A 25,047-nucleotide genomic window follows, 5' to 3' on the forward strand; every position below is an offset into this window, starting at 1 on the left:
TAAAGATGGAGACTCATGATCAACCAGACTAAAACACAGATAATGACTTGGTGTAAAGATGGAGACTCATGATCAACCAGACTAAAACACAGATAATGACTTGGTGTAAAGATGGAGACTCATGATCAACCAGACAGAAACACAGATAATGACTTGGTGTAAAGATGGAGACTCATGATCAACCAGACTAAAACACAGATAATGACTTGGTGTAAAGATGGAGACTCATGATCAACCAGACTAAAACACAGATAATGACTTGGTGTAAAGATGGAGACTCATGATCAACCAGACTAAAACACAGATAATGACTTGGTGTAAAGATGGAGACTCATGATCAACCAGACTAAAACACAGATAATGACTTGGTGTAAAGATGGAGACTCATGATCAACCAGACAGAAACACAGATAATGAATTGGTGTAAAGATGGAGACTCATGATCAACCAGACAGAAACACAGATAATGCATTTGAGAAAAACAGTTACTAAGAGAAGTGTTTTTCAGTTTTGTTTTAGTGAAGACATTCTTGAGTTTACTAGCAATTATAAATATGTGGGTATTTTAATTCATGAACATATTACCTTTCAAAACAGAACATCTGTCCTGGCCGACTCAGCAAGTAGAGCTCTTGGGGGAGTTATAAGGAAGAACAAAAACCACTCAAAGATATTGATTATGCTACGTATTCCAAACCGTATCAGACATGCGTGTGTCCTGTTCTGGACTATTCAGCAGGACTATTCAAAAAGGTACATGACAACCTGTAACAAGAGTTCCTCTGTGGAGATGGGAGAACCTTCCAGAAGAACCACCTGTGTCTGTGATGAGATCTATAGTTCCTCTGTGGAGATGGGAGAACCTTCCAGAAGAACAAACTGTAACAAGAGTTCCTCTGTGGAGATGGGAGAACCTTCCAGAAGGACATCCATCTCTGCAGCATTTCACCAATCAGGCCTTTATTGTACAGTGTATCAGACATGTGTGTGTCCTGTTCTGGACTATTCAGCAGGAGTGTGAGGTGCTAAGAGGGATATTGTCTCTGTGTATTGAAACAGGTCAGATCAGGGATATTCAGCAGGAGTGTGGACTACTGTACGTTACTTTTTAGGTGTCCACAAGTTTGCACCTATAGTTGTAATAACTGGGGACATGGGGGACGTGGGGGACATGGGGGACGTGGGGGACATCATGGGGGACGTGGGGGACATCATGGGGGACGTGGGGGACATGGGGGACGTGGGCGACGTGGGGGGACGTGGGGGACATCATGGGGGACGTGGGGGACATCATGGGGGACGTGGGGGACATCATGGGGGACGTGGGGGACATCATGGGGGACGTGGGGGACATCACATGGGGGACGTGGGGACATGGGGGACGTGGGGGACATCATGGGGGACATCATGGGGGACATGGGGGACGTGGGGGACATCATGGGGGACGTGGGGGACATCATGGGGGACGTGGGGGGAACCCTGTGAGGTGAGATGGAAGGTTTGTATGTATCTGTCCATAGGGGGAGTCTGGGTAACTGAAATGCCTGACCTTTTCCAACAGGCTGACTGTGAACATCTGTATGAAAACCAAATGAAGGGAGACATAGATATGATTAAAAAACAACTGCCGATGCAATATTTAAAAATGAAAATCGGGTGGAGGAGATGAACCATAAACCCAAAATGAGAATGTTTTGTTTGATTCAGGGTGAATTGGTGTGTGAGAGATATATTATGTATGACCTACCAAAAAGCAACCGATCACTATGTGCACTGGTACGATCAGGGATACTGCCTTTGGGTATTGAAACGGGTCAGTATATTTTGAAGATAAAAACACAGAAGATGTAGAGGACGAACAGCTAAATAGAGGAATAATGGCCAATAGGGAATTGTTAATGGAAATAGTTGGGTCTCATTTCAACAGCTGGTTAGAATCTATGGTCTCAGTTCAACAGCTGGTTAGAATCTATGTTTTCATTGGTCTGCCCAGTTGTAATGCAAGGACTTCTGATTGGTCAACCCCAGGTGAGCGTGTGGGGGGGGATGTAAGTGGCATCCTGTTTCTTTGTTCTATGGTGACAAGCTGAGGTCAGGGGGAATGAACATGTACCTCCCAGCATAACATCTATGATTTGTTCTTTTCAAATGAATCTATTTGTCTCCCCCTGAATTGCTCTGGGGTCTGTGTTATTGAAGAACAACAATAACTGCTAACAGTGGTCAACTGGAAGAGGAAGGCCTATGTAACTATTGTGTCCTTGAAGAAGTAGTGAACGAAACTCATGTTATCCTCTATTGTCCTTTCTACCATGTGTCAATCCCGTAAGGGATGGGTTGCCAATCGGCAACTTGACACAACAACAACAACAACAACAACTCATTAAAACCAAATAAACACATAAAAAACTTTAATTCATTCCACAAATTCAGAGTTTGAAAATATGTACAGAAGCAAAGGTAAATATTATGATCAAATGAATCACTCACCCCAGCTACTAATGGAGACAGCTATTAGCGTGTGGGACCTGCTTGTATTGCGCAACTTTTATTTTGATCATATTACAATTCTATTTACCTAGCGCATTTGACAAGTCACACGTCAGACCCAGGAAGTACTGGAAACCGGACTGTTAGTTGTAGTATTTGTGTGTGTAGTTTTAAAGTGGTGCTGTAGTTCATGAAGCTGCAGATGAGTAAAGGTTTGTGATCAGACAGCTCTGTTCTTTCCTGATGAATAGTGTTGTTTTGGGGGGCGCTAGTCATTAGCTACGCAGCACCTCCATAAAGTTTCCACAGTGTGATAGTGGGTTGTAGATTACTGCTCAAAAACATAGCCATTTCACAGTGCAAGAGAGCCAATACCTCAACACAGGAGTTCATACCATCATGCTTAGGGTGTTAGAGCTTGGGGCGCTGTATTCAGGGGACACCTCCAAACCATCCTCACTGAAGTCCCGCCGGGGTGAGTGTGAGGGTGAGTGTGAGGGTGAGTGTGTAGGTGAGTGTTCAGGGGAATCTGCTAAGTCGAGGCGGTCCACTCTGTGTCGCTTGATCTCCTGAGGAGTCTTCAGGAACCTGGAGAGAGGAGAAGGGCTGAGTGTGTGTTTCTGTGTGTCAGTGTGTGTTTCTGCGTGTGTGTTTCTGTGTGTCAGTGTGTGTGTGTGTGTGTGTGTGTGTTCCCCACCTGAAGAGTAGTTTCTGTCCTGGTTCTTTCTTGATGATGTTGAGTTTGTAGTAGTGTCTCAGAGCACGAGACATCTTCTCATACGTCATGTTGGCTCGGTTCTACAGGGAGACACACACTTTCCTCTTCGTCACCGTCATCATCATCACCACCACCACCATCATCACTACTGTCTTCATCATCACCACCACCATCATCATCACCACTACTGTCTTCATCATCACTACCATCATCATCATCACTACTGTCTTCATCACCATCATCACCATCACCACCATCATCACTACTGTCTTCATCATCACCACCACCATCATCATCATCACCACTACTGTCTTCATCATCACCACCACCATCATTATCACCACTACTGTCTTCATTATCACCACCATCATCATCATCACCACTACTGTCTTCATCATCACCACCATCATCACCATTACTGTCTTCATCATCACCACTACTGTCTTCATCATCACCACCATCATCACCATTACTGTCTTCATCATCACCACTACTGTCTTCATCATCACACTACTATCTCCTTACCCAGCCAGAGATCATCTTCCTACTCAGCCAGAGGTCATCTCCCTACTCAGCCAGAGGTCATCTCCATACTCAGCCAGAGGTCATCTCCCTACTCAGCCAGAGGTCATACTCAACCAGAGGGCATCTCCCTACCCAGCCAAAGGTCATACCCAGCCAGAGGTCATCTTCTTACTCAGTCAGAGGTCATCTCCCTACTCAGCAAGAGGTCATCTCCCTATCCAGCTAGAGGTCATACCCAGCCAGAGGTCATCTCCCTACTCAGCCAGAGGTCATCTCCTTACTCAGCCAGAGGTCATCTCCAGAGGTCATCTCCCTACCCAGCCAGAGGTCATCTCCCTACCCAGCCAGAGGTCATCTCCCTACCCAGCCAGAGGTCATCTCCCTAGCCAGAGGTCAGCCCCAGCCAGAGGTCATCTCCCTACCCAGCCAGAGGTCATCTCCCTACTCAGCCAGAGGTCATCTCCCTACCCAGCCAGAGGTCATCTCCCTCAGCCAGAGGTCATCTCCCTACCCAGCCAGAGGTCATCTCCCTACCCAGCCAGAGGTCATCTCCCTACCCAGCCAGAGGTCATCTCGCTACCCAGCCAGAGGTTGGGGTCAATTACATTTAAATTTGAGTAAGAAACTGAAATTCCATTTCCAAAAATGCTTCCTGAAATGACTGAATTGAAATGGAATTGACCCGAACCCTGCAAGTGGTCACCTTTACTAAAACTCTGTTCCACCATCCACAGACAGACCCTCAGCGTACCTTGTGGTTCCCCCAGAGTCGAGCTAGTCCGTTGGGGTCGACCACCCTGAACACCAGGCACTCCTGGTCCTCCCAGCGAATGAAGGGCTGGTAGCGCTGGTCTGACAACAGCTGGTACACATAGTCCCACAGCAACCTGCAGTCTACACAGAGAGAGAGAGCGAGAGAGAGAGCTACAGTGGGTCTGTGTGTGTGTGTGTGTGTGTGTGTTACCTGGGATCTTGCCGTTGGCCTCTCTAGGTGGGACTTCTCTCTCAGTCCTCTCCTGATTGGACAGGTTGAGAGGCTCCTCCTCCTGGGTACTAGGGATTGTGGGATGACACTTCGACACATCTGAGAGAGAGAGATTTTTATTGTTTATTTCACTTTTGTTTATTATCTTCTTCACTTGCTTTGGCAATGTTAAAATATGTTTCCCATCTCAATAAAGCCCGTTGAATTGAATTGAGAGAGCAAGAGATCACAAACATATTCAAATGCATGTTCACCAGCAGTTGATGTGCACAGTGTTTGGTACTCACCAGTGTATATGTGTGTGTGTATGTGTGTGTGTGTGTGTTAATAACTGACCAATCTGTGTGTGTTGTGCAGAGTGTGTGTACTAGATGGCTGCTGGACCACTGGGCAGAACAGCTACATCTCTATTGGACTAGGAGACTAGACAGACAGAGAGGAGAGGGGGAGAGAGGGGGAGACAGAGAGGAGAGAGGGGGAGACAGAGAGGAGAGAGGGGGAGACAGAGAGGAGAGAGGGGGAGACAGAGAGGAGAGAGGGGACTAGAGACAGAGAGGAGAGAGGGGGAGACAGAGGGAGAGAGAGACAGAGAGGAGAGAGGGGAGACAGAGAGGAGAGAGGGGGAGACAGAGAGAGAGAGAGGGGAGAGGGAGAGACAGAGGAGACTAGATAGACAGAGAGGAGAGGGGAGAGAGGGGGAGACAGAGAAGAGAGAGGGGAGAGGGGGGGAGAGACAGAGAGGGGGGAGAGAGGGGGGAGAGAGAGAGAGGAGAGAGAGGGGAGAGAGAGGAGAGAGAGGGGAGACAGAGAGGAGAGAGGGAGAGAGAGAGAGGAGAGGGGAGAGGGGAGAGAGAGAGGAGAGGGGAGAGAGGGGGGAGAGAGACAGAGAGGAGAGAGGGGTTCCTGTTTCTAGACAGAGGAGAGAGAGGGGAGAGGGGTGGACAGAGAGGAGAGAGGGGGAGAGGGAGACAGAGAGGAGAGAGGGGGAGACAGAGAGGAGAGAGGGGGAGACAGAGAGGAGAGACAGAGAGGAGAGAGGGGGGAGAGGAGTGAGTGACAAAGACAAAGAGGAGGGGAGAAGCTAGGAGAGAAAGTGAAAGATAAATCTCTTCTCCACAAAGGAGCAGTTGTTCCTGTTTCTAATCCGTGACTGTTACTGCAAGATAGTTTCAATTACAGTGTATGGTGCCTTGACTTCTGCTAGGGTGCTTTCTTCCCTGTGTGATTAGGTGGGGGGGGGGCGAGAGGGACGGGACAAAACACCCTACTGTCCTCACGGAAACCACCTACAGCTGATCCGTGTGGCTGTGTGGCTGTGTGAGTGTGTGGCCGCATAGTGCACCAGGAAGTGGACTTGTCATAAACACTAAGAACAATACAATGATGGGAAAAACAGTGTTAGACGGAAGTCTCTCCGTGTCTCTCTCTCTCTCTTTGTGTCTGTGTCTCTCTGTGTGTCTCTCTCTCTCTTTGTGTCTGTGTCTCTCTCTCTCTCTCTCTTTGTGTCTGTGTCTCTCTCTCTCTCTTTGTGTCTGTGTCTCTCTGTGTGTCTCTCTCTCTCTTTGTGTCTGTGTCTCTCTCTCTCTCTCTCTTTGTGTCTGTGTCTCTCTCTCTCTCTTTGTGTCTGTGTCTCTCTTTTTGTGTCTCTCTCTCTCTCTCTCTCTCTGTGTCTGTGTCTCTCTCTCTCTCTTTGTGTCTCTCTGTGTCTCTCTCTCTCTTTGTGTCTGTCTCTCTCTCTCTCTCTTTGTGTCTGTGTCTCTCTCTCTTTGTGTCTGTCTCTCTCTCTTTGTGTGTGTGTCTCTCTCTCTCTTTGTGTCTGTGTCTCTCTCTCTCTTTGTGTCTGTGTCTCTCTCTCTCTTTGTGTCTCTCTGTGTCTCTCTCTCTCTCTTTGTATCTGTGTCTCTCTCTCTCTCTCTCTTGTGTCTGTGTCTCTCTCTCTTTTTGTGTCTGTCTCTCCCTCTCTTTGTGTCTGTGTCTGTGTCTCTCTCTCTCTCTGTGTCTGTGTCTCTCTCTCTCTCTCTTTGTGTCTCTCTGTGTCTCTCTCTCTCTTTGTGTCTGTGTCTCTCTCTCTCTCTCTCTCTTTGTGTCTCTCTCTCTCTCTCTTTGTGTCTGTGTCTCTCTCTCTCTCTTTGTGTCTCTCTGTGTCTCTCTCTCTCTCTTTGTGTCTCTCTGTGTCTCTCTCTCTCTTTGTGTCTGTGTCTCTCTCTCTCTCTCTTTGTGTCTCTCTCTCTCTCTCTCTCTTTGTGTCTGTGTCTCTCTCTCTCTGTGTCTGTGTCTCTCTCTCTCTCTCTCTTGTGTCTCTCTGTCTCTCTCTCTCTCTCTTTGTGTCTGTGTCTCTCTCTCTCTCTCTCTCTCTCTCTCTCTGTGTCTGTGTGTCTCTCTCTCTCTCTTTGTGTCTGTGTCTCTCTCTTTGTGTCTGTGTCTCTCTGTGTCTCTCTCTCTCTTTGTGTCTCTCTGTGTCTCTCTCTCTCTTTGCGTCTGTGTCTCTTTGTGTCTGTGTCTCTCTCTCTCTCTTTGTGTCTGTGTGTCTCTCTCTCTCTTTGTGTCTGTGTCTCTCTGTGTCTCTCTCTCTCTCTTTGTGTCTCTCTGTGTCTCTCTCTCTCTTTGTGTCTGTGTCTCTCTCTCTCTTTGTGTCTGTGTCTCTCTCTCTCTTTGTGTCTGTGTCTCTCTCTCTCTTTTTGTGTCTGTGTCTCTCTCTCTCTGTGTCTCTCTCTCTCTTTGTGTCTGTGTCTCTCTCTCTGTGTCTGTGTCTCTCTGTGTGTCTCTCTCTCTCTCTTTGTGTCTGTCTCTCTCTCTCTCTTTGTGTCTGTGTCTCTCTCTCTTGTGTCTGTGTCTCTCTCTCTCTTTGTGTCTGTGTCTCTCTCTCTCTCTTTGTGTCTGTGTCTCTCTCTCTCTCTCTGTGTCTGTGTCTCTCTCTCTCTCTTTTGTGTCTGTGTGTCTCTCTCTCTCTTTGTGTCTGTGTCTCTCTCTCTCTTTGTGTCTGTGACTCTCTCTGTCTCTTTCTGTGTCTCTCTCTCCCTCTTTGTGTCTCTCTGTGTCTCTCTCTCTCTTTGTGTCTGTGTCTCTCTCTCTCTCTTTTTGTGTCTGTCTCTCTCTCTCTGTGTCTGTGTCTCTCTCTCTCTCTTTGTGTCTGTGTCTCTCTCTCTCTTTGTGTCTGTGTCTCTCTCTCTCTCTCTTTGTGTCTGTGTCTCTCTCTCTCTCTTTTTGTGTCTGTGTCTCTCTCTCTCTTTGTGTCTGTGTCTCTCTGTGTGTCTCTCTCTCTCTTTGTGTCTGTGTCTCTCTCTCTCTTTGTGTCTGTGTCTCTCTCTCTCTCTTTTGTGTCTGTGTCTCTCTCTCTCTCTTTGTGTCTGTGTCTCTCTGTGTCTCTCTCTTTTTGTGTCTGTGTCTCTCTCTCTCTCTCTTTTTGTGTCTGTGTCTCTCTCTGTGTCTCTCTCTCTCTTGTGTCTGTGTCTCTCTCTCTCTTTTGTGTGTCTCTCTCTCTCTCTTTGTGTCTGTGTCTCTCTCTCTTTTTTGTGTCTGTCTCTCTCTCTTTTGTGTCTGTGTCTCTCTCTTTGTGTCTGTGTCTCTCTCTCTCTTTGTGTCTGTGTGTCTCTCTCTCTCTTAGTGTCTCTGTGTCTCTCTCTCTCTCTTTGTGTCTGTGTCTCTCTCTCTCTTTGTGTCTGTGTCTCTCTCTCTCTCTCTCTCTCTCTTTGTGTCTGTGTGTCTCTCTCTTTGTGTCTGTGTCTCTCTCTCTCTCTTTGTGTCTGTGTCTCTCTGTGTCTCTCTCTCTCTTTGTGTCTGTCTCTCTCTCTCTCTCTTTGTGTCTGTGTCTCTCTCTCTCTTTTTGTCTGTGTGTCTCTCTCTCTCTTAGTGTCTCTGTGTCTCTCTCTCTCTTAGTGTCTGTGTGTCTCTCTCTCTCTTTGTGTCTGTCTCTCTCTCTCTTTGTGTCTCTCTCTCTCTCTCTTTGTGTGTGTCTCTCTCTCTCTCTCTTTGTGTCTGTGTCTCTCTGTGTCTCTCTCTCTCTTTGTGTCTGTGACTCTCTCTCTCTCTTTGTGTCTGTGTCTCTCTAAACAGCATCTCTCTAAACAGCATCTCTCTAAACAGCATCTCTTCCTGGCATACAGCAGCAAGGATCAGGGGTTACCTAGCGGTCTACGTACCCACTACACCAGGGTTACCTGGCGGTGTACGTACCCACTACACCAGGGTTACCTAGCGATCTACGTACCCACTACACCAGGGTTACCTAGCGATCTACGTACCCACTACACCAGGGTTACCTAGCGGTCTACGTACCCATTACACCAGGGTTACCTAGCGGTCTATGTACCCACTACACCAGGGTTACCTAGCGGTCTACGTACCCACTACACCAGGGTTACCGAGCGGTCTACGTACCCACTAAACCAGGGTTACCTGGCGGTGTACCTAGCGTACCCACTACACCAGGGTTACCTAGCGGTCTACATACCCACTACACCAGGGTTACCTAGCGGTGTACGTACCCACTACACCAGGGTTACCTAGCGGTCTACGTACCCACTACACCAGGGTTACCTGGCGGTGTACGTACCCACTACACCAGGGTTACCTAGCGGTGTACGTACCCACTACACCAGGGTTACCTAGCGGTCTACATACCCACTACACCAGGGTTACCTAGCGGTGTACATACCCACTACACCAGGGTTACCTAGCGGTGTACGTACCCACTACACCAGGGTTACCTAGCGGTCTACGTACCCACTACACCAGGGTTACCTAGCGGTCTACGTACCCACTACACCAGGGTTACCTAGCGGTCTACGTACCCATTACACCAGGGTTACCTAGCGGTCTACGTACCCACTACACCAGGGTTACCTAGCGGTGTACGTACCCACTACACCAGGGTTACCTAGCGGTCTACATACCCACTACCCCAGGGTAACCTAGCGGTCTACGTACCCACTACACCAGGGTTACCTAGCGGTGTACGTACCCACTACACCAGGGTTACCTAGCTGTGTACGTACCCACTGCACCAGGGTTACCTAGCGGTCTACGTACCCACTACACCAGGGTTACCTAGCGGTGTACATACCCACTACACCAGGGTTACCTAGCGGTCTACGTACCCACTACACCAGGGTTACCTAGCGGTCTACGTACCCGCTACACCAGGGTTACCTAGCGGTCTACGTACCCACTACACCAGGGTTACCTAGCGGTGTACGTACCCACTACACCAGGGTTACCTAGCAGTGTACGTACCCACTACACCAGGGTTACCTAGCGGTCTACATACCCACTACACCAGGGTTACCGAGCGGTCTATATACCCACTACACCAGGGTTACCTAGCTGTGAACCAAGCGGTGCTGATTGGACAGGGGAAGGTCACTAGGCAGCGCGCCGTGTGCACAATACCCAGATTGCTAGATCTGGTGGGGTCAGGTTTGGGGGGGGTCTACTACATCTGGTGGGGTCAGGTCTGGGAGGGTCCTCTACATCTGGTGGGGTCAGGTCTGGGGGTCTACTACATCTGGTGGGGTCAGGTCTGGGGGGTCTACTACCTCTGGTGGGGTCAGGTCTGGGGGTCTACTACATCTGGTGGGGTCAGGTCTGGGGGGTCTACTACATATGGTGGGGTCAGGTCTGGGGGAGTCAGGTCTGGGGGGTCTTCTACATCTGGTGGGGTCAGGTCTGGGGGTAAGGTCTGGGGGGGTCTACTACATCTGGTGGGGTCAGGTCTGGGGGGTCTACTATCTGGTGGGGTCAGGTCTGGGGGAGTCAGGTCTGGGGGTCTTCTACATCTGGTGGGGTCAGGTCTGGGGGGTAAGGTCTGGGGGGTCTACTACATCTGGTGGGGTCAGGTCTGGGGGGTCTACTACATATGGTGGGGTCAGGTCTGGGGGGTCTACTACATCTGGTGGGGTCAGGTCTGGGGGGTCAGGTCTGGGGTGGGTCAGGTCTGGGGGTCTACTACATCTGGTGCGGTCAGGTATGGGGGTCTACTACATTTGGTGGGGTCAGGTCTGGGGGGCTACGACATCTGGTGGGGTCATGTCTGGGGGGTCTACTACATCTGGTGGGGTCAGGTCTGGGGGTCTACTACATATGGTGGGGTCAGGCCTGGGGGGTCTACTACATCTGGTGGGGTCAGGTCTGGGGGGTCAGGTCTGGGGTGGGTCAGGTCTGGGGGAGTCTACTACATCTGGTGGGGTCAGGTGGGGGGGTCTACTACATTTGGTGGGGTCAGGTCAGGGGGTCAGGTCTGGGGGGCTACGACATCTGGTGGGGTCAGATCTGGGGGGTCAGGTCTGGGGGAGTCAGGTCTGGGGAGTCTACATCTGGTGGGGTCAGGTCTGGGGGGTCTACTACATCTGGTGGGGTCAGGTCTGGGGGTGGTCTACTACATCTGGTGGGGTCAGGTCTGGGGGGTCAGGTCTGGGGGTCAGGTCTGGGGGGTCTACTACATCTGGTGGGGGTCAGGTCTGAGGGGGTCAGGTCTGGGGGGTCTACTATTGTTTCATTTAGTATCTGTTGTGTCGGCTTGGGGGGTGATTATATTTCCTCCTAGTATGTTGTACCGAAGTTGACTGACTGAAAAGGAGCATAAAGTTCTGAGTATAACTACTGTTCCCTGAAGGAGGGGAATGAGGCACACCGCCGTCCCTTTGCTCGGGGAAGTGCGGTATTACATTTCAAAATTAATTCAAGCCTCATGCTTATCACCTATGGAAGGCGGGGCTTCCAGCGAGGCCCGGATTTCATTGGCCTTTTCAGGCGTGACTGTAGATCCTTCAGTCGAAGTGGCGAGAGTGTGACTACAGTAGTTATAGTCATAACGCTTCGTTTTAAGGGATACAGTCATCTTCTCCCTGAAAAGCAGATGTGGGGATTCCACTCAGTTAGAACAGAACCTCATTCACTCACGTGTTGATCCATTGGCTCCTAGGGGTTGGGGACCCTGGCTTCCATTGGTTTGGGGTGGCTGGGTGTATTTAGTAGAGGGGAGTTTGGTGAGACTGAGAGGGGGCTTGGTGAGGGTCAGGATGGGTGGAGTTGTGGATTGGGAGACCTCTCTTCTTTGCTGCTTCACACACTGTAGGAGCTCATACAGTACATCACCTAGAAACAGAGAGAGGAGCTCATACAGTACATCACCTAGAAACAGAGAGAGGAGCTCATACAGTACATCACCTAGAAACAGAGAGAGGAGCTCATACAGTACATCACCTAGAAACAGAGAGAGAGGAGCTCATACAGTACATCACCTAGAAACAGAGAGAGAGGAGCTCATACAGTACATCACCTAGAAACAGAGAGAGGAGCTCATACAGTACATCACCTAGAAACAGAGAGAGAGGAGCTCATACAGTACATCACCTAGAAACAGAGAGAGAGGAGCTCATACAGTACATCACCTAGAAACAGAGAGAGGAGCTCATACAGTACATCACCTAGAAACAGAGAGAGCTCAGAGCTCATACAGTACATCACCTAGAAACAGAGAGAGGAGCTCATACAGTACATCACCTAGAAACAGAGAGAGGAGCTCATACAGTACATCACCTAGAAACAGAGAGAGGAGCTCATACAGTACATCACCTAGAAACAGAGAGAGGAGCTCATACAGTACATCACCTAGAAACAGAGAGAGAGAGCTCATACAGTACATCACCTAGAAACAGAGAGAGGAGCTCATACAGTACATCACCTAGAAACAGAGAGAGGAGCTCAGTACATCACCTAGAAAGTACATCACCTAGAAACAGAGAGAGGAGCTCATACAGTACATCACCTAGAAACAGAGAGAGGAGCTCATACAGTACATCACCTAGAAACAGAGAGAGAGGAGCTCATACAGTACATCACCTAGAAACAGAGAGAGGAGCTCATACAGTACATCACCTAGAAACAGAGAGAGAGGAGCTCATACAGTACATCACCTAGAAACAGAGAAACAGAGAGGAGCTCATACAGTACATCACCTAGAAACAGAGAGAGAGAGCTCATACAGTACATCACCTAGAAACAGAGAGAGGAGCTCATACAGTACATCACCTAGAAACAGAGAGAGGAGCTCATACAGTACATCACCTAGAAACAGAGAGAGAGGAGCTCATACAGTACATCACCTAGAAACAGAGAGAGAGGAGCTCATACAGTACATCACCTAGAAACAGAGAGAGGAGCTCATACAGTACATCACCTAGAAACAGAGAGAGGAGCTCATACAGTACATCACCTAGAAACAGAGAGAGGAGCTCATACAGTACATCACCTAGAAACAGAGAGAGAGCTCATACAGTACATCACCAGAGAGAGAGCTAGAAACAGAGAGAGGAGCTCATACAGTACATCACCTAGAAACAGAGAGAGGAGCTCATACAGTACATCACCTAGAAACAGAGAGAGGAGCTCATACAGTACATCACCTAGAAACAGAGAGAGGAGCTCATACAGTACATCACCTAGAAACAGAGAGGAGCTCATACAGTACATCACCTAGAAACAGAGAGAGGAGCTCATACAGTACATCACCTAGAAACAGAGAGAGAGAGAGCTCATACAGTACATCACCTAGAAACAGAGAGAGTACATCACCTAGAAACAGAGCTCATACAGTACATCACCTAGAAACAGAGAGAGGAGCTCATACAGTACATCACCTAGAAACAGAGAGAGAGGAGCTCATACAGTACATCACCTAGAAACAGAGAGAGGAGCTCATACAGTACATCACCTAGAAACAGAGAGAGGAGCTACATCACCTAGAAACAGTACATCATCACCTAGAAACAGAGAGAGGAGCTCATACAGTACATCACCTAGAAACAGAGAGAGGAGCTCATACAGTACATCACCTAGAAACAGAGAGAGAGGAGCTCATACAGTACAGTACATCACCTAGAAACAGAGAGAGAGCTCATACAGTACATCACCTAGAAACAGAGAGAGGAGCTCATACAGTACATCACCTAGAAACAGAGAGAGAGGAGCTCATACAGTACATCACCTAGAAACAGAGAGAGGAGCTCATACAGTACATCACCTAGAAACAGAGAGAGGAGCTCATACAGTACATCACCTAGAAACAGAGAGAGAGGAGCTCATACAGTACATCACCTAGAAACAGAGAGAGAGAGCTCATACAGTACATCACCTAGAAACAGAGAGAGGAGCTCATACAGTACATCACCTAGAAACAGAGAGAGAGAGCTCATACAGTACATCACCTAGAAACAGAGAGAGAGAGCTCATACAGTACATCACCTAGAAACAGAGAGAGAGAGCTCATACAGTACATCACCTAGAAACAGAGAGAGAGGAGCTCATACAGTACATCACCTAGAAACAGAGAGAGGAGCTCATACAGTACATCACCTAGAAACAGAGAGAGAGGAGCTCATACAGTACATCACCTAGAAACAGAGAGAGAGAGCTCATACAGTACATCACCTAGAAACAGAGAGAGGAGCTCATACAGTACATCACCTAGAAACAGAGAGAGGAGCTCATACAGTACATCACCTAGAAACAGAGAGAGGAGCTCATACAGTACATCACCTAGAAACAGAGAGAGCTCATAGTACATCACCTAGAGCTCATACAGTACATCACCTAGAAACAGAGAGAGAGGAGCTCATACAGTACATCACCTAGAAACAGAGAGAGGAGCTCATACAGTACATCACCTAGAAACAGAGAGAGGAGCTCATACAGTACATCACCTAGAAACAGAGAGAGAGAGCTCATACAGTACATCACCTAGAAACAGAGAGAGGAGCTCATACAGTACATCACCTAGAAACAGAGAGAGGAGCTCAGCTCACCTAAACAGTACATCACCTAGAAACAGAGAGAGAGGAGCTCATACAGTACATCACCTAGAAACAGAGAGAGGAGCTCATACAGTACATCACCTAGAAACAGAGAGAGAGGAGCTCATACAGTACATCACCTGGAAACAGAGAGAGGAGCTCATACAGTACATCACCTAGAAACAGAGAGAGAGGAGCTCATACAGTACATCACCTAGAAACAGAGAGAGGAGCTCATACAGTACATCACCTAGAAACAGAGAGAGGAGCTCATACAGTACATCACCTAGAAACAGAGAGAGAGAGCTCATACAGTACATCACCTAGAAACAGAGAGAGAGGAGCTCATACAGTACATCACCTAGAAACAGAGAGAGAGAGCTCATACAGTACATCACCTAGAAACAGAGAGAGGAGCTCATACAGTACATCACCTAGAAACAGAGAGAGGAGCTCATACAGTACATCACCTAGAAACAGAGAGAGGAGCTCATACAGTACATCACCTAGAAACAGAGAGAGGAGCTCATACAGTACATCACCTAGAAACAGAGAGAGGAGCTCATACAGTACATCACCTAGAAACAGAGAGAGGAGCTCATACAGTACATCACCTAGAAACAGAGAGAGAGGAGCTCATACAGTACATCACCTAGAAACAGAGAGAGGAAACAGAGCTCATACAGTACATCACCTAGAAACAGAGAGAGGAGCTCATACAGTACATCACCTAGAAACAGAGAGAGAGGAGCTCATACAGTACATCACCTAGAAACAGAGAGAGGAGCTCATACAGTACATCACCTGGAAACAGAGAGAGAGGAGCTCATACAGTACATCACCTAGAAACAGAGAGAGGAGCTCATACAGTACATCACCTAGAAACAGAGAGAGGAGCTCATACAGTACATCACCTAGAAACAGAGAGAGGAGCTCATACAGTACATCACCTAGAAACAGAGAGAGGAGCTCACCTACAGTACATCACCTAGAAACAGAGAGAGGAGCTCATACAGTACATCACCTAGAAACAGAGAGAGGAGCTCATACAGTACATCACCTAGAAACAGAGAGAGGAGCTCATACAGTACATCACCTAGAAACAGAGAGAGGAGCTCATACAGTACATCACCTAGAAACAGAGAGAGGAGCTCATACAGTACATCACCTAGAAACAGAGAGAGAGGAGCTCATACAGTACATCACCTAGAAACAGAGAGAGAGGAGCTCATACAGTACATCACCTAGAAACAGAGAGAGGAGCTCATACAGTACATCACCTAGAAACAGAGAGAGGAGCTCATACAGTACATCACCTAGAAGAGGAGCTCATACAGTACATCACCTAGAAACAGAGAGAGGAGCTCATACAGTACATCACCTAGAAACAGAGAGAGAGAGGAGCTCATACAGTACATCACCTAGAAACAGAGAGAGGAGCTCATACAGTACATCACCTAGAAACAGAGAGAGGAGCTCATACAGTACATCACCTAGAAACAGAGAGAGGAGCTCATACAGTACATCACCTAGAAACAGAGAGAGGAGCTCATACAGTACATCACCTAGAAACAGAGAGAGAGAGCTCATACAGTACATCACCTAGAAACAGAGAGAGAGAGGAGCTCATACAGTACATCACCTAGAAACAGAGAGAGGAGCTCATACAGTACATCACCTAGAGAGAGAGCTCATACAGTACATCATACAGTACATCACCTAGAAACAGAGAGAGGAGCTCATACAGTACATCACCTAGAAACAGAGAGAGGAGCTCATACAGTACATCACCTAGAAACAGAGAGAGGAGCTCATACAGTACATCACCTAGAAACAGAGAGAGGAGCTCATACAGTACATCACCTAGAAACAGAGAGAGGAGCTCATACAGTACATCACATCACCTAGAAACAGAGAGAGAGAGCTCATACAGTACATCACCTAGAAACAGAGAGAGAGAGAGCTCATACAGTACATCACCTAGAAACAGAGAGAGGAGCTCATACAGTACATCACCTAGAAACAGAGAGAGAGCTCATACAGTACATCACCTAGAAACAGAGAGAGGAGCTCATACAGTACATCACCTAGAAACAGAGAGGAGCTCATACAGTACATCACCTAGAAACAGAGAGAGAGAGCTCATACAGTACATCACCTAGAAACAGAGAGAGAGGAGCTCATACAGTACATCACCTAGAAACAGAGAGAGAGAGGAGCTCATACAGTACATCACCTAGAAACAGAGAGAGAGAGGAGCTCATACAGTACATCACCTAGAAACAGAGAGAGGAGCTCATACAGTACATCACCTAGAAACAGAGAGAGAGGAGCTCATACAGTACATCACCTAGAAACAGAGAGAGGAGCTCATACAGTACATCACCTAGAAACAGAGAGAGGAGCTCATACAGTACATCACCTAGAAACAGAGAGAGAGGAGCTCATACAGTACATCACCTAGAAACAGAGAGAGGAGCTCATACATCACCTAGTACATCACCTAGAAACAGAGAGAGGAGCTCATACAGTACATCACCTAGAAACAGAGAGAGGAGCTCATACAGTACATCACCTAGAAACAGAGAGAGGAGCTCATACAGTACATCACCTAGAAACAGAGAGAGGAGCTCATACAGTACATCACCTAGAAACAGAGAGAGGAGCTCATCAGTACAGTACATCACCTAGAAACAGAGAGAGAGCTCATACAGTACATCACCTAGAAACAGAGAGAGGAGCTCATACAGTACATCACCTAGAAACAGAGAGAGAGGAGCTCATACAGTACATCACCTAGAAACAGAGAGAGAGGAGCTCATACAGTACATCACCTAGAAACAGAGAGAGAGGAGCTCATACAGTACATCACCTAGAAACAGAGAGAGAGGAGCTCATACAGTATATCACCTGGAAACTGAGAGAGAGGAGCTCATACAGGAGAGGAGCCCATACAGTACATCACCTAGAAACAGAGAGAGAGGAGCTCATACAGTACATCACCTAGAAACAGAGAGAGGAGCTCATACAGGAGAGGAGCCCCCCAGTGGCATACCTGAGTCAGGACAGCGGCGTCTGAAGTCTTCCTTGGTGAGGAGGCAGAGAGCTCTGCCGTTCATCTCAAACCGTCCTCTCTCAGTTCTGAGGAGAGAATATTCCCTCTGAGCCCAGTGCAGCCAGTGGACCACGTCCTCCTTGTCCCACAGAGACGGGTTTATACCTACACACATACACACACCTTAGACGGGTTTATACCTACACACACACACACACCTTAGATGGGTTTATACCTAAACACACACACCTTAGACGGGTTTATACCTAAACACACACACACACCTTAGACGGGTTTATACCTACACACACACACACACCTTAGATGGGTTTATACCTAAACACACACACACACACCTTAGATGGGTTTATACCTAAACACACACACACACACCTTAGATGGGTTTATACCTAAACACACACACACACACTAATTCTCCCCTTCTCTCATTCTTTCTCTCTCAGAGGTCCTGAGCCCTAGGACCATGCCCCAGGACTACCTGACATGATGACTCCTTGCTGTCCCCAGTCCACCTGACCGTGCTGCTGCTCCAGTTTCAACTGTTCTGCCTTCTTATTATTCGAACATGCTGATCATTTATGAACATTTGAACATCTTGGCCATGTTCTGTTATAATCTCCACCCGGCACAGCCAGAAGAGGACTGGCCACCCCACATAGCCTGGTTCCTCTCTAGGTTTCTTCCTAGGTTTTGGCCTTTCTAGGGAGTTTTTCCTAGCCACCGTGCTTCTACACCTGCATTGCTTGCTGTTTGGGGTTTTAGGCTGGGTTTCTGTACAGCACTTTGAGATATCAGCTGATGTACGAAGGGCTTTATAAATACATTTGATTTGATTTGATTTGTTTATCCCTAAACACACACACACACACACCTTAGATGGGTTTATACCTAAACACATCCTGGTTGGTCCCTGGATGAGAGACCAGGTGTTGCTGGAAGTGATGTTGGAAGGCCAGTAGGAGGCACTCTTTCCTCTGGTCTAAAACAAATATCCCAATGCCCCAGGGCAGTGATTGGGGACATTCCCCGGTGTAGGGTGTCATCTTCGGATGGGACGTTAAACGGTTGTCCTGACTCTCTGTGGTCACTAAAGATCCCATGGCCCTTATCGTAAGAGTAGGGGTGTTAACCCCGGTGTCCTGGCTAAATTCCCAATCTGCCCCTGATACCAACACGGTCACCTAATCATCCCCAGCTACCAATTGTCTCATTCATCCCCCTCCTCTCCCCTGTAACTATTCACCAGGTCATTGCTGTAAATGAGAGTGTTCTCAGTCAATTTACCTGGTAAACAATACCCACAGACACACAAACTTACCAGGGGTGGCAGGTAGGTTAGGGTGTTGGACCAGTAACTGAAAGATTGCTGGATCCAAATCCTGAGCTGACAAAGTAAAAATCTGTCGTTCTGCCCCTGAACAAGGCAGTTAACCCACTGTTCCCCTGAACAAGGCAGTAATAACCCACTGTTCCCCTGAACAAGGCAGTAATAACCCACTGTTCCCCTGAACAAGGCAGTTAACCCACTGTTCCCCTGAACAAGGCAGTTAACCCACTGTTCCCCTGAACAAGGCAGTAATAACCCACTGTTCCCCTGAACAAGGCAGAAATAACCCACTGTTCCCCTGAACAAGGCAGTAATAACCCACTGTTCCCCTGAACAAGGCAGTAATAACCCACTGTTCCCCTGAACAAGGCAGTAATAACCCACTGTTCCCCTGAACAAGGCAGTAATAACCCACTGTTCCCCTGAACAAGGCAGTAATAACCCACTGTTCCCCTGAACAAGGCAGTAATAACCCACTGTTCCCCTGGACAAGGCAGTAATAACCCACTCTTCCCCTGAACAAGGCAGTAATAACACACTGTTCCCCTGAACAAGGCAGTTAACCCACTGTTCCCCTGAACAAGGCAGTAATAACCCACTCTTCCCCTGAACAAGGCAGTAATAACCCACTGTTCCCCGGTAGGCCGTCATTGTAAATAAGAATTTGTTTTTAACTGACTTGCCTAGTTATATAAAGGTAAAATAAAATAGCCTCCTTATCCCACAGAGATGGGTTTATACACCCACACATCCAGTGGGGCAAAAAAGTATTTAGTCAGCCACCAATTGTGCAAGTTCTCCCACTTAAAAAGATGAGAGGCCTGTAATTTTCATCATAGGTACACTTCAACAATGACAGACAAAATGAGAAAAAAAATCCAGAAAATCACATTGTAGGATTTTTAATGAATTTATTTTCAAATTATGGTGGAAAATAAGTATTTGGTCACCTACAAACAAGCAAGATTTCTGGCTCTCACAGACCTGTAACTTCTTCTTTAAGAGGCTCCTCTGTCCTCCACTCGTTACCTGTATTAATGGCACCTGTTTGAACTTGTTATCAGTATAAAAGACACCTGTCCACAACCTCAAACAGTCACACTCCAAACTCCACTATGGCCAAGACCAAAGAGCTGTCAAAGGACACCAGAAACAAAATTGTAGACCTGCACCAGGCTGGGAAGACTGAATCTGCAATGGGTAAGCAGCTTGGTTTGAAGAAATCAACTGTGGGAGCAATTATTAGGAAATGGAAGACATACAAGACCACTGATAATCTCCCTCGATCTGGGGCTCCACGCAAGATCTCACCCCGTGGGGTCAAAATGATCACAAGAACGGTGAGCAAAAATCCCAGAACCACACGGGGGGACCTAGTGAATGACCTGCAGAGAGCTGGGACCAAAGTAACAAAGCCTACCATCAGTAACACACTACGCCGCCAGGGACTCAAATCCTGTAGTGCCAGACGTGTCCCCCTGCTTAAGCCAGTACATGTCCATGCTCGTCTGAAGTTTGCTAGAGAACATTTGGATGATCCAGAAGAAGATTGGGAGAATGTCATATGGTCAGATGAAACCAAAATATAACTTTTTGGTAAAAACTCAACTCGTCGTGTTTGGAGGACAAAGAAAGCTGAGTTGCATCCAAAGAACACCATACCTACTGTGAAGCATGACATAAGTATTTTATCACCAACCAACCAGTAACAATTCCGGCTCTCACAGACCTGTTAGTTTTTCTTTAAGAAGCCCTCCTGTTCTCCACTCATTACCTGAATTAACTGCACCTGTTTGAACTCGTTACCTGTATAAAAGACACTTGTCCACACCCTCAATCAAACAGACTCCAACCTCTCCACAATGGCCAACACCAGAGAGCTGTGTAAGGACATCGGGGATAAAATTGTAGACCTGCACAAGGCTGGGATGGGCTACAGGACAATAGGCAAGTAGCTTGGTGAGAAGGCAACAACTGTTGGCGCAATTATTCGAAAATGGAAGAAGTTCAAGATGACGGTCAATCACCCTCGGTCTGGGGCTCCATGCAAGATCTCACCTCGTGGGGCATCAATGATCATGAGGAAGGTGAGGGATCAGCCCAGAACTACACGGCAGGACCTGGTCAATGACCTGAAGAGAGCTGGGACCACAGTCTCAAAGAAAACCATTAGTAACACACTACACCTTCATGGATTAAAATCCTGCAGTGCACGCAAGGTCCCTCTGCTCAAGCCAGCGCATGTCCAGGCCCGTCTGAAGTTTGCCAATGACCATCTGGATGATCCAGAGGAGGAATGGGAGAAGGACATGTGGTCTGATGAGACAAAAATAGAGCTTTTTGGACTAAACTCCACTCGCCGTGTTTGGAGGAAGAAGAAGGATGAGTACAACCCCAAGAACACCATCCCAACTGAAGCATGGAGGTGGAAACATCATTCTTTGGGGATGCTTTTCTGCAAAGGGGACTGGACGACTGCACTGTATTGAGGGGAGGATGGATGGGGCCATGTATCGCGAGATCTTGGCCAACAACCTCCTTCCCTCAGTAAGAGCATTGAAGATGGGTCGTGACTGGGTCTTCCAGCATGACAACGACCGGAAACACACAGCCAAGGCAACTAAGGAGTGGCTACGTAAGAAGCATCTCAAGGTCCTGGAGTGGTCTAGCCAGTCTCCAGACCTGAACCCAATAGAAAATCTTTGGAGGGAGCTGAAAGTCCGTATTGCCCAGCGACAGCCCCGAAACCTGAAGGATCTGGAGAAGGTCTGTATGGAGGAGTGGGCCAAAATCCCTGCTGAAGTGTGTGCAAACCTGGTCAAGAACTACAGAAAACATATGATCTCTGTAATTGCAAACAAAGGTTTCTGTACCAAATATTAAGTTCTGCTTTTCTGATGTATCAAATACTTGTGTCATGCAATAAAATGCAAATTAATAACTTAAAAATCATACAATGTGATTTTCTGGATTTTTGTTTTTGATTCCGTCTCTCACAGTTGAAGTGTACCTATGATAAAAATTACAGACCTAGGAACAGAAGTAGGAAAACCTGCAAAATCGGCAGTGTATCAAATAGTTGTTCTCCCCACTATACATACATACATACATACACACACACACACACACACACACACACACACACACACACATACATACATACATACATACATACACAGAGCTGTTAGCCAACAAGTGTGTGTGTGTTTGACTCACGTAGTCTTCCAGGTAGCTGCCACAGGTCATCCTGTGAAGGGGGGATGACTGGTGGGAGGAGGGTAGAGCAGGGAGGAAGGAGCGATGAAGGGAACAGCACTCCTCTGCCAGGGGCTAGGGGAACATGACTGGGTTCTCCATGGTCCTGCCACACACACACACACACACGCAGACACACACACACACACACGCAGACACACACACACACACACGCAGACACACACACACACACGCAGACACAGACACACGCACACACACCTTTTTATATTATAATTTGAAGTTATATTTTTTTCAAATACAACACAGTCAAGCCCACAACTAATCTGTCTCCTTTATCAGTGAATTGATTTTTATCTAGCGAGCATGAAACCACACATGCAAAAGTGAAAGTCTCTCTTTCTTAAACTGATCAAACATTCGCTGGGAGTAAAAACAACTGACAAACTGTGTAAAACCAACATAATCCATCTCTCCATATATTCATATTAAACGGAAACATTACTTGTAGGACCTGAACGCGTTTCCTATTCGTGTCATCAGGGCTTCAGTTTACCTTGATCAGATCAGGCGGGGAGCTGCCTCCGTCTTCCATCGTCCTCTACCTGTCTGTCCGGAAGTAGACTAGTAGAATAATTCTCTATAGATTCCTCAACTCAGGTGATCAACAATCCGACCGGTAATACGATTAATTCTCTCTATAAGACTTCTGTCGATTAAGGGTCCGAATAAATTATTATGGAATCCAAACGTAGGAGCTGGACATGATTTTCACATGCAACCCGACAACTATGATGACATATGATCCTTGTTTCCGGGTATCGAAATCGAAAGGATCCATAGAGGTGTGTGTTTTAAAAACAAGTGCAGATATCACTTCCATGAACTCAAACCTGAATATCTAAATTGATTGCGTGTTGTTTTCTGGAGAGGCTATACGGACGCCTGGTGCCCAAAATGTATGACGAATGTCGGACAGCTGGAGTTGAGTGGGAAGAAACATATTATTTTTTGTTTATCTTCTATGCTCTTGTCAATTCTTGAACTCAATTATGTCTAATTGTGTGTTTATTTTTGATTCAATAAACAATAAATTAAAAAAAGGGGACAAACGGATTCGGTTCATTCATTCGTCCTAATGAGCCAGCTAACGCAGCATTACATTTGTTTTCAGTTTGGATATTGGTTTGATATTCGGAGTTTGCTCGTCAGTACCTCTTCGATGGAAGGTCCTAAGATGATTAATGTGATATATCTAGAATCAAATAAAAATAGAGAGCAAGGTACAGCCCTTTCCCCATCCGTTCGATTATGTTTTCAAAAAGTTTACTCAATGTTGTTTTTAGTAGGGGAATAATTGTGCACTCACGGCTAAGGGACCGTGATAAAAGTGCAACCAGCCGAACCTGGTGTGTACAGAAAAACATTTTCCTATATATTAAATGATTTAGACAGGAGCGCTACTTTGGTTTTAGGAGTGGGTGGGACATAACCGGGTTGGGGATCTGGGGGCCCAGCTAGCAATGAGGAATCTGCCCAGAAGCGGCCGTCTTCTGGTGCCCAGAACTGATTGAATCAGCCCAGAATCAAAATGATTGACTGCCCAGAATCGGCCCAATAGAGCTGCCATCTTATCGGCTTGTAACCAACCATGCTATTTTGTTGTTTTTTCGCATTGTTCGTAACTTGTTTTGTACATAATGTTGCTGCTACCGTCTCTTATGACCGAAAAGAGCTTCTGGACATCAGAACTGGGATTACTCACCTCAAACTGGACGAGGAGTTCTTCAATGAGTCGGACGTGAATTATATACTACGGACGCCCGACCACACTATCTACCTACAGAGTTTTCATCTGTATTTTTTGTAGCTGTCTACATACAACCACAAACCGATGCTGGCACTAAGACCGCACTCAATGAGCTGCATAGGGCCATAAGCAAACAGGAAAACTCTCACCCAGAGGTGGCGCTCCTAGTGGCCGGGGACTTTAATGCAGGAAAACATAACTTAACTAAGTTTTACCTCATTTCTATCAGCATGTTAAATGTGCAACCAGAGGGGAAAAAACTCTGGACCACTTTTACTCCACACACAGAGACACGTACAAAGCTTTCCCTCACCCTCCATTTGGAAAATCTGACCATAACTTTATCCTCCTGATTCCTGTTTACAAGCAAAAATTAAAGCAGGAAGCACCAGTGACTCCGTCTATAAAAAAGTGGTCAGATGAAGCAGATGCTAAACTACAGGACTGTTTTGCTATCACAGACTGGAACATGTTCTGGGATTCTTCCGATGGCATTGAGGAGTACACCAGATCAGCCATTGGCTTTATCAATAATTGCATCGAGGACGTCGTCCACACAGGCAACATTCGCACTGAGCTAAAGGTTAGAGCTGCCGCTTTCAAGGAGCGGGACTCTAACCCGGAAGCCTATAAGAAATTCCCGCTATGCCCTCCGAACCATCAAACAGGCAAAGCTTCAATACAGGAATAAGATTGAACCGCTCTGACACTCGTCGGATGTGGCAGGGCTTGCAAACCATTACAGACTACAAAGGGAAGCACAGCCGAGAGCTGCCCAGTGTTACAAGCCTACCAGATGAGCTAAATAACTTCTATGCTCGCTTCGAAGCAAGTAACACTGTAACATGCATGAGAGCATCAGCTGTTCCGGATGACTGTGTGATCAAGCTCTCTGCAGGCGATGTGAGTAAGCAGGTCAACATTCACAAGGCCGCATGGCCAGATGGATTACCCGGACGTGTACTCCGAGCATGCACTGACCAACTGGCAGGTGTCTTCACTGACATTTTCAAACTCTCCCTGTCTGAGTCTGTAATACCAACATGTTTCAAGCAGACCACCATAGTCCCTGTGCCTAAGAACACCAAGGTACAACACATCCGCCCCGCTGATCC

General features: G+C 47.1%; 1 protein-coding gene across 2 annotated transcripts; it reads right to left on the bottom strand.

Moving 5' to 3' along the window:
• Nucleotides 1–2,394: 2,394 nt before the first annotated feature.
• Nucleotides 2,395–23,986, bottom strand: etv7 (ETS variant transcription factor 7). 2 transcript variants are annotated; one of them, XM_042299865.1, is made up of 8 exons: nt 23,888–23,986; nt 22,126–22,270; nt 17,562–17,726; nt 11,616–11,810; nt 4,698–4,817; nt 4,485–4,627; nt 3,188–3,288; nt 2,395–3,078 (listed from the first exon to the last, which is right to left on the bottom strand). In XM_042299865.1, the coding sequence occupies exons 3-8, from the start codon at nt 17,623–17,625 to the stop codon at nt 2,880–2,882; spliced, it is 822 nt and encodes a 273-aa protein (XP_042155799.1). In that variant the 5' UTR covers nt 17,626–17,726; nt 22,126–22,270; nt 23,888–23,986; the 3' UTR covers nt 2,395–2,879. The 2 variants fall into 2 exon arrangements, with proteins under 2 accessions (XP_042155799.1, XP_042155798.1); XM_042299864.1 differs by lacking the exon at nt 23,888–23,986 and adding an exon at nt 22,679–22,926.
• Nucleotides 23,987–25,047: the final 1,061 nt, after the last annotated feature.

This window comes from Oncorhynchus tshawytscha, linkage group LG16, assembly GCF_018296145.1.
Source record: "Oncorhynchus tshawytscha isolate Ot180627B linkage group LG16, Otsh_v2.0, whole genome shotgun sequence".
Lineage (NCBI taxonomy): Eukaryota > Metazoa > Chordata > Actinopteri > Salmoniformes > Salmonidae > Oncorhynchus > Oncorhynchus tshawytscha.

What these genes read in the sequence shown, in the direction of transcription:
- etv7 (XM_042299864.1), bottom strand. Translation starts at nt 22,717, where the DNA reads ATGGAAGACGGAGGCAGCTCCCCGCCTGATCTGATCAAG. An exon ending in GGCCAACGGCAAGATCCCAG is followed by an intron (nt 4,628 to 4,697) that starts GTAACACACACA and finishes CTCTCTGTGTAG; the next exon opens with ACTGCAGGTTGCTGTGGGAC. An exon ending in GGACAGAAACTACTCTTCAG is followed by an intron (nt 3,079 to 3,187) that starts GTGGGGAACACA and finishes TCCTCTCTCCAG; the next exon opens with GTTCCTGAAGACTCCTCAGG.